At 50.9% G+C, this 12,071-nt stretch overlaps 1 protein-coding gene across 1 annotated transcript in view; it reads left to right on the top strand.

Annotated features, from left to right (window-relative positions):
* CORO2A (coronin, actin binding protein, 2A) overlaps positions 1–11,024 on the top strand; it is a 16,225-nt gene extending 5,201 nt beyond the window's left edge. Inside the window, exons 3-11 of the mRNA XM_009872204.1 lie at positions 2,959–3,108; positions 3,660–3,839; positions 4,524–4,640; positions 5,940–6,044; positions 6,390–6,486; positions 7,832–7,944; positions 9,008–9,098; positions 9,335–9,594; positions 10,893–11,024. Coding sequence (XP_009870506.1) covers positions 2,959–3,108; positions 3,660–3,839; positions 4,524–4,640; positions 5,940–6,044; positions 6,390–6,486; positions 7,832–7,944; positions 9,008–9,098; positions 9,335–9,594; positions 10,893–11,024 — 1,245 coding nt within the window. The remainder of the gene's footprint in view (positions 1–2,958; positions 3,109–3,659; positions 3,840–4,523; positions 4,641–5,939; positions 6,045–6,389; positions 6,487–7,831; positions 7,945–9,007; positions 9,099–9,334; positions 9,595–10,892) is intronic.
* The last annotated feature ends 1,047 nt before the right edge of the window (positions 11,025–12,071 follow it).

Genomic DNA, 12,071 nt, shown 5'->3' with positions numbered 1-12,071 from the left:
AGATAAAATATGAAAGTGTGTATTATATTATATATTTTTTTTTTTTTTAGAAATACAGTTAGGTAGTAGTAAGATTCCTTTCTTTCTATTGAGGTCAGACCTGTGTGAACCTTTCCAGGTGATAAATCAAAATCAGTGTGAGGAGGAGATCTGTTTTGTGGGAGCCTGGGTATTTTGGGGTGTGTTTGCATGAGAAAAAAAAAGCATACGAGTTTAAAATGGAATGACTGTTCAAGTTTACTCGCTATGAAACTCTTCCTTTGTGTCAGAATAAAAGCTTCAAAACAACGTAATCTCGAGCAGCTACTCCAGATTAATTCCATGTGGAGCAATTCTGAGCATGTTCCTGCACTCAGTTCCTCTGCGAAGTCCTGCTAGGTCAGTTCTGCAGGAGCTGAGGAACCTGCATCGTACTACTCTGCGATAAGTGGTCTGGCTGAAGCTGGTACAGTTAGGATGCAGGCGCATCACTGTAGTGTGGATGCTGACCAGCTGTTAGGAATTGAAAGATTTGTGTCTGTAAGGGACACCGACCACTGAAAGGTTGCCTCCCATGTCCTGTTGAAAATGTAACTCTGACTTCCGTGACAGTGAGGACGTCTTGACTAAGTACTGTGATTTTTCCAGAGTTCCCACCTGTGTTTTCTCCCACCTTCTGCCAACAGCATCAGGGAGGTTTCCCTTGTCATTTCCTCCAGCCCTGGCGTGGTGCACAAACTCTGCCAAAAATCACTCTTGAATGGAAATCTTGTCCTTTAGAGTCACTCTTTCTGTTTAGTGACTTGCCTTTGCTTCTGTGGAGATTCTTTTCTCTTTTTTTTTTTTTAAAAAAGAGCTTCCTTGAATTTCTGTGCTGCCTGTGAAGGTTTCATTTTATTTTCCATCCTGTACGCCAGGTTTTCATGATTTCTTAGGAAGAAGTTGTGGCAGAAAGGCACCACCATGACCTCCCTTTAGGGCCTCAGGTGAGGAATGAGCAATGAGCGATGAGCCCAGGTTTCAAAGCTTCCAGCTGCAGGTGCAGAATCACAGAACCATTCATGTCAAAAGGGAGCTTGCCTGGCCTCTGCCCCCACCTCCTGCCCAGTTCTGTGGAGCCAAGTCTTGAAAACTTCTCAGGATGGAAATTTCACCACATCTCTGGGAAACCTGTTCCCGTTCTTCACCATTCCTGCCCCACACTTGGAGAGAGAGCCTGGCTCTGTTTTCTCAGCAGTCTTGTCAGTACTGAAAGCTTCTATCGGTTTGTCTTGGAGCTGCCTCTTCTCCAGGCTGAGCAAGTTCATCTCCCTCAGTTTCTCCTGAGAGGGCAAGTGCTGCCGCCTCCTGAGCGTCCTGGTGGCCTCCACTGACCTCGCTTGAGTTTATCAGCATCTTTCTTGCAGTGGGAGATGCAGAGCTGGATGCAGTGTTCCAGCTGTTGCTTAATGATTGCTGAGCAAAGGGAAAAATTGCTTCTGTTGATCTAGTGACTGTCCTCCTGTTGTTCCACACCGGGATGCTGCTGGTTGTCATCCCTGCCATGGTCTGCTGCTGAGTCACATTTGTTCTGTTGTCACTGGGACCCCAGGGTCTGTGCAGTAGAGCTGCTCTCTGTCAGATTTCTGGTTTAGCTTCCTGATGAAGCTTGGCACTAGGTCACTCTCAAGGCTAAAGGATGAGAACACTGAGCTTGTCACTGGTCTCAGCATCAGAAGTTGTTCTGAGAAGTGTTGCTGTTTGTGACTGTGCTCTCTTTGTTGGTGCTACCCTGCCATTGTCATCCTGGCACCAGGAAGTGGGATCTTGGGGTCCCTTGCACAGGTCCCTTGGCCTGGCAGGTCTGGCTGCAACACCTGCTCCTTCTGCACACTCTGCACTGGCCTTTTCTGTCATTTAATGCATCATGAGGTTCCAGCCAGGGCTTTTCCCTGGTTTTACCACCAGATGTTTCATAGCATGGGGAGTGAATGGTTCACTGAAGGCAATTCTTCTTGGTGTGAACACAACCTGTTTATCCCTTTCCTACTCCCTCAGCCCTGTTCCTTCAGGAACAGCTGTAGAGTACGATGCTTCTCTTGTAGAAGTTAATCACAAGGCTGCTGGACTCCAGTCCTTAGGTTTCTGATGGACTTAGTTCCTCAGTGAGATAAATGCTGTTGAGAAGGGGGCTCATGACCTTTCCCAGCAGGTCCCAGAACTGGTGTCTCTCCTTTGGCTTAGGAAGGTGTCATCCTCATCGGTCGAACAGGGGGAGACTTGGGAAGGTGTAGCTGACTTCCACAAACTGTCTGCTTCAAAGAGAATTTCTCTTTTGCTTCAGGCCAAGTTGTAGAAAAAATATCACAAGCATATGAGCCAAAGGGTTAATCCTGTGTTACCATCCTAAATATTTGAGCTCCTAGGGTTAGTTTGAGAAACATACTTTGATTTTACCTGCACAGGCTCAGCCCCTTTGGCAGGTTTCCTCTATTGTCTTCTTCCACTCTGGGAGAACAGAGGGTTTTTGTCTTTACTCGGCATCTTCCTAGACGGTCCTAGGGATGCAGGTAGATCTGTTACCAGGGAGAACTGAGTGGGTGACTGCTTGGTTCAGTCACTGATAAAATATTTTCTGGTACTCTTTACTGAAGTTTATTTCAGATTTGCTTACTCCAACGTTTGCTAGGAGGCAAGATCCGCAAGATCCGTGGTTTACGTCTTCCCCTGGGGAATAATTTTCTGTAATTGTGCTGACAACCTGGCCAGGTGTAAGAGTTGAATTGCCAAGGTAAAACAGACTGGTAGGAGCTGGCTGAGGGTAGAGGGTAAAGAGGAGTCTTCAGGTCCGTAGAAGAGTAAAGATACTCATTTAAAGGACTGGAATTCAGTAAAGCCACGAGCATTCCTGTTAACTACCAAGGTAATAATAGTTATTGGTAAATTGCAAATTAACTCTTTGCTCGGGAATCTCACAAAGACCCATCCTGTGCCATTCAGGTTAAAATCTGGGACATCCCCAAGTACTTGCTAACAAGAAACATCACCACCCCAAAGAAGGAGCTTCTTGGGCACGTTCGAAGAGTCGGCCTCATTGAATGGCATCCCACTGCCAATAACATCCTCTTCAGCTCTGGCTATGACTACAAGGTGGGTCTATTCTCTGAGGAGCTCTCCCGCCGGGACACTCTGTTTGGTGTTTGGAAACTGGCTTTAATTTCAAGCTGTAAGATAATGCTAAAGAGTTCATAAGCCTCTTTCAGGGGGAAATCCTGTGGAGACCCCAAAGGCAGAAGGACGCTGCTAGAAATCCAAAGAGACTTTCTAATTTTTCAGTCTTTTGATGAACTTTGGTGCACTCTGTAAGTCTCTGTGACTGGATTGGATACGGTGTGAAAGCCATGCACTTGTGTTTGGTTTCAGTCTTCTGCTAGTACCAATATCTGCACTGACGCTGGCCATTTTTTTTGTGTATAAAATGTGGTTGCAAAGGAAATTAGCATGTTAGACACTCTGAGCAGACCCTGTGTCCCTGATATATTGTGTTAAGTACCAGGAATTATTTTAAATGCTGGAGAAAAACCACTTATGATGGTAAGACCTGTATGTGTAGAGAACAGTGAATAGGGTGCACAAAGTCCTCAGCTGGTCAGGCAGCAAAAGGCTCATTTTCTGGTTTTTTGGGTTTTTTTTTGCTTCAGATAATGATCTGGAACCTCGACTTCAAGGAGGCTGTCATCTCGAACCCGGTGAAGGTCCTCGATGCTCACAAAGACGTCATCCTCTCCATGTCATTCAACACAGACGGCAGCCTCCTCGCCACAGCCTGCAAGGACAGAAGGATCCGTCTGATCGACCCTCGTGCAGGAACAGTCGTGCAGGTAGGTTGGGTGCGGAGGTTTGTGGTCCAGCTGGTCTCACCTCTTGGGGTGTTTCCTGTTCTGGGTACATTCATTGCCCTGAAAGGAAACACATTTGTGCTCTGCATTACCCAGGGTGCCAGACGGTTCTATTGCTTTCTGCTTCCCACACTTGATGTCACTGTTGAAAACAATGACAGCTACAGCACGGCAGCATCTTGCCACCATGCTCCTTGCTCTCTGGAACCCTTCTTGCGCTGTTTTCACAGCTGCTTCCTGCAGTGCTCTGTGGGATCCTTGGGAGGGCTGGCAGAGATCAGGTGGGCAGGTGGAGCAGGTGTGCATCTGTCCCACTGCCAGGGTTGTCCGTGTTGCCTGCTCTTTGTGCCTGTGGGTGAAGCCGGCTGCATCTTGTAGGCATTTGCACAGATTTACGTATGCAGAAACTCCTGCCTACAGCTGTGTAAGGATTACCCTCTCGCAAGTATGTACGTCAATAGTTGGGCAGGTTGACGAGGCTTTTGGGAATGGTCCTGAGGAGTTCAGGCCACCTTTCTCAGATCCCCATGAAATCTTGCTCGCTGTAGCTCAGCCAGGCTAGGCAAATCTTTTGGATGTGACTGAATCGGAGGTCTCCTGTAACGCAAAATGTGTGCAACAGCTTACTCATCTTTTACTCACGTGGTGTCCCTTCTCTTCCCCTAGGAAGCCACCTACAAGTCTCACCGAGCCCACAAAGTCTTGTTCCTCGGAAATGTGAACAAGCTGTTCTCTACTGGAACATCTCAGTGGAATAACAGGCAAATTGCGTTATGGGATCAAGTGAGTTGGACCAGCAGTCTTAACTACACCAGCTTCAGTTTTCTCACTTTTGCTGTCACTCTACCTTTTCCACCTGCCAAATACCCAGGAACTGTTTTGTAGCAGCAATTTGGAAGTGATCTGTCAAATTCTTAATGAGCTATAGATCTTACTGCTGTGGCACTGGCAACTGAGCATGAATTTCTGAAGAGCTTCTCAATACTTTCAGTATAGAAATCCACCACAACAAAGAGAATGCTGTGCCAACTACAGGAAAAAGTAATTAAGTGGGCTTTTGCGTGGCCACTGCAGCTCTGACTTAGCAGCAGGTCTTATTGGTCTTACTGGAAAATGTTGCTGGCGGTGGAAATAGAGATGGGCTCTAGACACAACCAGCTCAAGTGATGCTCTCAATGGAGAAAAAGGTGTGGGATGTTTGTGATTTCTGATGATTCCTGACAGTAGAATATTAAGGTAGCACGCACTGGTCACTTCCAGTGATCTCCTGTCATGATGGCTTCTGGCCTTATGACACCCTGAAGTCCTCTGTGCCACTCGTGTGCTTTGGCACAGACCCTGCCCAGCAGGCATCTTTCTGAGGTCTGTGCCCACCTGTGTCATTGTCACATCTGAACAGAAGCTCTGACTTCCCGGAGCCTGCAGCTGGGCTGTTCTGCAGGACAAAGTATGTATTAACCCTGAGCTAAATACGTATTTATAGGACAGCAGGCACCATGGGACATTACACTCTGCCCCATTGGTCCTCCCAGAATTGCTCCCTTTGGCAGTGCCGGGGCAGCTTTGGGTCAGACACGCCAGCCTTGTGTGGGGACCTGTGCAGTGGGACCTGTTGCCCTTGCGGGGACACCTTCCCACTGGGCAGTGCAGAGACTGCCTGGCTGCTCTGGTGGAGGTGCCCTGTCGTGGAGATACCGGCGTGACTAGAAGTGTTGAGGGAGGATGAGTGTGCGGTGTAGACTTGCCCTGGAGGCCCTTCTGTCTCCCTGAGCCCGGTGGCCTACCCGTGTTTCTTGTCGTATTTACCCCTGAACTGTCAGGTACCTGAGTTGTTCTAGTGGTAGGAAATGGTGTCTGAGGTGCTGTGCTCAGTCAGGATCTGGGGACAGAGCACATGTTTCCCACCCACAGAGCTTTGGATGAGTCTGTGCCTGACCCTGCTCAGGGCAGCTGGCCACGGGCTGGTGTCGTCACTGAGCTGTGCTCACGGACAGCTGCCAGGTGGGGTTCAGGAGAGGGGTCCCTGACCTGAGGGGGCTGGCAGGTGACTGCAGTTGTCTGTTTTTCCTGTGTCCTGCCCAGAACGACCTTTCCGTGCCTTTACTGGAGGAGGATCTGGATGGCTCCTCGGGACTCCTGTTTCCCTTCTACGACTCGGACACACACATGCTTTACGTGGTGGGAAAGGTAAGTGCTCTCCACATCAGCAAGTGCTGCCCTGCTTGCTTCTTCTCCTGGCCTGTGTTGTGTTGCGCTGAGGTCAAAGATGCTGCAAAGATGCAGCACGTTACCCTAAGGATGTGGGTGATGGGGCAGGGCATGAGGGTGCTGTAGCATCACGTTTGCCACTGCAGACACACCATGTGTGCTGTGGGGAGGGACACTGCAGAGCCCCAACCACCCCACACAGGAATCTGGGGGTGAATATTTGGCTCATCCTTGATCCCACGTGGCTTCTGGGGCCAGGCAGTCTTCTCAAGCCCTCGTGCTGAACAGCTGAGCCTGGCTTACATTAATTTTCTTTGCCTTTAGGGTGATGGAAATATCCGGTACTATGAGATAAGCCCTGAGAAACCATACCTGAACTACCTGATGGAGTATCGTTCTCATTTACCACAGAAGGGGATTGGTGAGTGGCAGCATGTGTCTGACGTTACGAGAGGGTAGTTACATCTTTGTTTTAGAGGCTGTCAGAGTCCAGGGCTATTCCAAATACCGCTTAGAGATGAAAGTGGATCTGATTCCAGTCTTCACCCAGGTTTACACGTGCAAACAGTCACCTTGACCCAGCTCACCCGCATGTCACGGGTGGTTTTACAGCTTGGAGAGATCCCTTCTGAGCAGCAGAGCAGGGACCAGGCAGCTCTGCCAGTCGCTGCTGCGTCTCCTCTCACACACCTGCTCAAGGCAGAGGGGAGGACAGTCTGGATGTAGAGGTGGAGGATTTTTGGCATTGAACTCTGAATATTGCTTCCACATGGGGGTTTCTCTGGTCGTGGATCCCCCATATCTTAATGGCTTCACTCTTATCACTTGCCCACCTTCTGGCATTTCCCGTTCAGAGAGAGTCCTGCTGTGGCTGGGTCACCTCTCCTCCACTGGAGATCTTTGCTTATTGACCATCCATGCACTACCCGCTGCTCAACTCATTGAAGCTACAAACGTTGCCTTTCAGCCCCCAGACCTTATTGAAAGCCCTTTGAACCTTCTCCAGCTGACCCTGTGAGCCATATTCCTCCACGGACTGATATGTTTTTAGGACTATTTGCCACCCCTCCACACCACCTGTGGACACTCCCATCCTTCCAGGACATGAGTACAAATATTTAGCCACACTGGATTTTGTGCCTGCATGTCTCCTTCAAAAAGATGTTGGAAAGGAATAAATTATTTGAAACTAAACTGGAAGATCTCCTGTTATTCAGCTTTTATAATCCTTCCAACATCCTGATTTTAAATTGTGTGGCTCAGCCAGTCCCTGAAATACCAGCGGTGCTGTCTGACAGAGCAGATGTTCTTGTGCTTCTCGTGCCCTGTTTTGCTGTGGGACACTCCAGGGTGCAGGATGTTGGACTTTAGGGGCTTCCAGCCAGGCCCGTGCGGCTGTTCTGCTGCTGCTGAGCTGCCCCGAAATCCCTTCCTGGTGACCCTGATGGTCAAGTTCTGCGGCATCACCTGCCAGGTCTGTTCAGTTCTGTTCACTCTGGTTGCAGCTCATGAGAATGAGTAAGAAACTGGAGTCTTGGCACAAAACTCACAGACCTGGTTTGTAGCTCCATGGTCTGATGGGGCAATAAATTATTTAGTCTTGTTATTTGTGCAGCTGAGGCAGTTTTGGTGCAGATTTCAGGCCGTGCTGCTGTGCAGCCAATGCTGTGACTCCTCTTGTTGTCTGGGGACCCTTTTCCCATGGCAGATGACATGAACTTTCCCAGGTAGATTTACACTCCGTTTGTTTCGTGCTGTCCCACCAGGAATGATGCCAAAGAGAGGCCTCGAAGTGTCAGCATGTGAGATTTTCCGTTTCTACAAACTGATCCCGACTAAAAGCCTGATTGAACCCATCTCCATGATTGTGCCTCGACGGGTGAGTTAACCTCAGGTCGTGTTCCTGTCTGGAGCAAATACCAGTGAAAAGAGAGCAGTGCCTCCTTTCTGGAACTCTCAGGGGCAGGAGAGTAGATAGAACAAAGGATTTTTTCCTCTCCTATTCTGAGCGACTAAGCTGTTCATTTTTTGAGGCATCCCTGCCAAGAAATCCCGGCTGGGTGACTCCAGAGTTGGGTCTCTGTGTAGCAGCTGACTTTGTAAGACATGCTTATCGGTCTACAAGAGGTCTCTGTCAGGGTGACTGTCTGGCTGTGATCCCTGAGCTGATGGCATCGGTTTGACATAACAGAGAGCGAGAGGTGGGGGATGATGTTGAGTGATATGAAAATCTCCTTGTGGAGGGAAGAGGAATCACCCTGGCAAAAAGGGAAAGGTGGCTGTTCAGGTCTTCACTGAACGGGTGCAGCTGTGTCAGAGACAGCTGTTCTGCAGCGCGTAGGATGTGACCCTTTGCACTGGAGGTGGTGTAGAACGAGGTCTCAGAGCTGGTGTGGCTGGACAGTGATCCTGGTCAGAAATCTTGCTAGCCAAAGATCCAGTGGAGATGTCAGCACTGTGCCCTGTGCTTCCAGAAACACTGGAAGGCGTGAGTGCCTTGAATCCAGAGAGGCAGCAGAGCTCATGCCCATTGCAGCCGTCCATCAGGCACGTTCCTCCAGTGCGATCTCCTCGACCACTTTCTATCAGCTAATGATCAACTGCTGATTTGTGACTTGTTTTCCATCCTCCTTCACCACTTCTTCATACTTGGGAATGCTGGGTTAGCCTGTATCACAAACCTCTCCCAGTCTGTTGTCCGGATGCATAAAGACCTTATTGTCAGGAATTAAAGTGGGCCTCTGTGTGCAGTTCTTCTGAGCTGGGGTGAGGAGGAGAGAGGCTCAGGGCAGGTGAGAAGGCTTTTTGTCTGTGCCAGTGAGTGCTCGTGACACTCGCTATGCCGAGGTGGAGCAAAATTCTTTCTGCATCGCAACCCAGGATGGTGCCTCCAAGCCAAAACCTCACTGAGACAGTAACTCTGGACTTTTGTCTGTTTGCAGTCGGAGTCGTACCAGGAGGACATCTACCCCCTGACCACAGGGGCCCAGCCAGCGCTGACGGCGCAGGAGTGGCTGAGCGGAGTTAACAAAGGTCAGCAATGGAGATCCCCAGGGCTTGGGTGAGCTGCCCCTGGCTCTCTGCCTCCGAATTACCAGTGAACAAGGAGGGGAGGAGAACGAGAGACAGAACAAACGTGTCTGTGAGCTGAAATAGTGCAGTGGCTGAACTACTCACCGCTCTGGGTTCTGGAGGTTGTTTGAATGAATTGCTGACGGATCTCCGACCGTGGTTCATGAGTGCTAATCCATCGCCTGCTTCCTCCCTAGGGCCCCTGCTGGTGTCCTTGAGACCCGGCTCTGGAGCTGTCAGTTCCTTGTCGCATTTTCTTGAGCCAGAGCCTTCTGACCTGAGCCAGCACCAGGGCTGGGCAGGAGAGATGCAAGTGGAGGAAATGCAGGACCCAAGTGAGGCTGAAGTCAGCAGAAAACATCGGAAGGTGGAGGAGGAATTGCCAGATCAAGAGCCAATGTGCATCTCCAATGGCTTTGACATGTTTGAGTGTCCACCACCCAAAACCGAAAATGAGGTGAGAATATCTGAGGTGAAGGACTGGTGTGGGGGGAAGGCCGGAGCCAGCTGGCAGAAGCGTCTTCACAGGGTGGCAGAATCCGGAAGGGGTTGATTGCAAGCCCATCCCAGTGTGAGCCCTTTGTTCCTTGTGCTGGCAGAAGCTCTGTGTGCCCCGGCTGCCACCTGGGGAGCAGAAGCGTGACCCAGCAGCACCTCAGCTCAGGGGGATGGAAAGGAAGGAGCAGTCGGCATTCTTGCTTTGTGGGTGTTCTCGTGGCACAGGCTGGCCAAAGGAGGTCCTAGTGACCTCCAGGTTCTGGAGAAGAGGAAGGGATTCGTGTGGTGTAACTCCTCTGTGAGAGCTGCTCTCAGAGAGCCCAGTGGGGCAGCAGGGACACCTGTGGGAGGAGAGAGTGCCCTGCTCCCCTGGCCCAGGGTGCGTCCCTTTGGTATTAAGCATTTACCTATACTGGGGATGCCGGCGTGGGCAGGGGGCTGGCCCTGCCCCTGTCCCAGCAGCACCCTGCTGGGGGATTGTTGGATCTCGGCGGCCCCCCACTGCTGACACTGGCTCCAGAAAAGGTCCTGCCAGCTCCAGGGTCTCCCTTCAGCCCTGTGCAATAGCCAAAGCTTGTGCAATGGCAGGTGTCCATGGTGGTTTGCAAGCTGTTGTTGGCAGCTCGGGGACATTTTCAAATACGTGCATCTGATTTGCTTTTAGGAACTTCATAGCTGTGCTCCAGTCCCCTCTTTGGCTCTGCAAGATTTTAGCATCTGCAGCTTGATGGGGTGGTGGTTTCCACAGCTGATTTTCCCTGTGGTTTGAAAGAGAATATTCTGCGTGTTTGAGCTGGCTCTCCAGAGTTACAGAAATGTCCCTCGCAGAGCTAGGTGCTCTGCTGCACAGTGAAAGGCCATGGTGGTCCTCGCTGGAGAGGACAGCCTGTGATCAGCAGGGAAAAAGAAGTGAAAGGACTTTCCTGAGGTCAGAGTAGATGTGGCAGATGCAGGAGTGCATACTCGAACACACTTTTTGTTTAGGGCCCCTTTGAGTGATCAGTGCTATGAAGGTTATCTTTTCTGGTCTTTTCCGTTGAATTAAGCAGATGCAGCATTACCAAACGGTGCTGAGAAACACCCGCACTCATGGCCCAGGGCAGAGGGCAGCAGGAGCTCTGCTGATGTTCTTTCTGTTGGCTACAGACGTCCTCCTTAGGTGCCCTTTCTCTCAGAATTGACAGGACCAGTGGCATTTGACAGGTGAAGTCTGCACTTTCTTAATGTAAAGGAAGAAAAATGTGACTTGTCTTACAGCTTTTGCAGATGTTTTACCGGCAGCAGGAAGAAATCCGTCGACTCCGTGAGCTGGTGAACCAGAGAGATGTGCAAATTAAACAGCTGGATCTGGAGCTCAGAAACTTCTGCATGGACACCAGCCGGTACTGAGGGTGCTGGCCTGCAGTTCTGTGCACCCCAGGCAGCTGGGGCGGACTCCAGTTTCTGTGGATGACTCCTCCTAAGGTTTTTGCCAGGAGAAAAGTTGATGCTTCAGGCAGCATGGACTTCCCTGGCTCATGGTGGTCACATTTCCCCAGTCATCACCAGACGGTTCTTGATGGACTCGCTGCACTTCCTCAGGCTGCCCTCGCTTGCCCGCTCACTCCTGTCCGAAACTCGTGCATTGATGCTGATGATGGACTTTGGAAATCTTGCTCTTCTGGCCCTGGAGGAGCCACCTGTGAAGCTCTAGGAACAACCTCTGTTGCTGCCCTCCACGTGACGTGCGGATGGCAGACTGAAGGCAGCTGCCAGCTCCTTCTCTCTTTTCTGGATTCTGCAGCAACTCCTGTGTGGCTGGGGCCCTCCTGCCACGGGAGACTGCTCCGCACGTGATCTTCAGAGGCACCTCTAGCTCCAAAACGAACCTCACGCAGCCCTCGCCTCATGTCTCAGCCGTACAGCTGGGTCACTGGCAAAGCCGTGGCTGTCCTGACCCAGTGCTGGGGATCGTCTTGCTGCAAGCGGGAGCTGTGCTGGGGCTGCCCAGGGCCAGCACTTTGGATACGTAAGGGGTAATGAGTGTTTGGGGGTGCTATTGTAAAGGGGTGGTGGTGGTGTGGGCTGTTTCTTACCAGAGCAGCTGCAGGGGCAGCAGAAGTCTCTGGGTCCTTTGAGTCAGTGGCCTTCCTTCCCTCCTCCTGCCAAAGACTGGCCACGGACAGCCGTGGGCCGTGGTCCCATGGTGCTGATCAGACAAAGGAGGACAACACTGACAGGTGGGCACTGGTGGCAGCAGGGGTTTTGCTGAGAGGGATTAGAAGTTCGGGGCAGGTGCAACCCGCTGCAGCCTTTCGACAGCGGTGCTAGAGGTGTGGGGTCAGCAGGCTGGTCGGGTCCTGGCTGTGTACGTGTACAACACACACAGCAACATTTGCAGCTGGAGTGTCCCTTGTCCTTGTGCCTGCAGCTGAGGCTTTCCTGTGTCCCCTCTGG

This window comes from Apaloderma vittatum, unplaced genomic scaffold, assembly GCF_000703405.1.
Source record: "Apaloderma vittatum isolate BGI_N311 unplaced genomic scaffold, ASM70340v1 scaffold21856, whole genome shotgun sequence".
Taxonomy (NCBI): domain Eukaryota; kingdom Metazoa; phylum Chordata; class Aves; order Trogoniformes; family Trogonidae; genus Apaloderma; species Apaloderma vittatum.
Note: the sequence above shows the minus strand (reverse complement) of the source record. Positions and strands in the feature narration are given on the sequence as shown.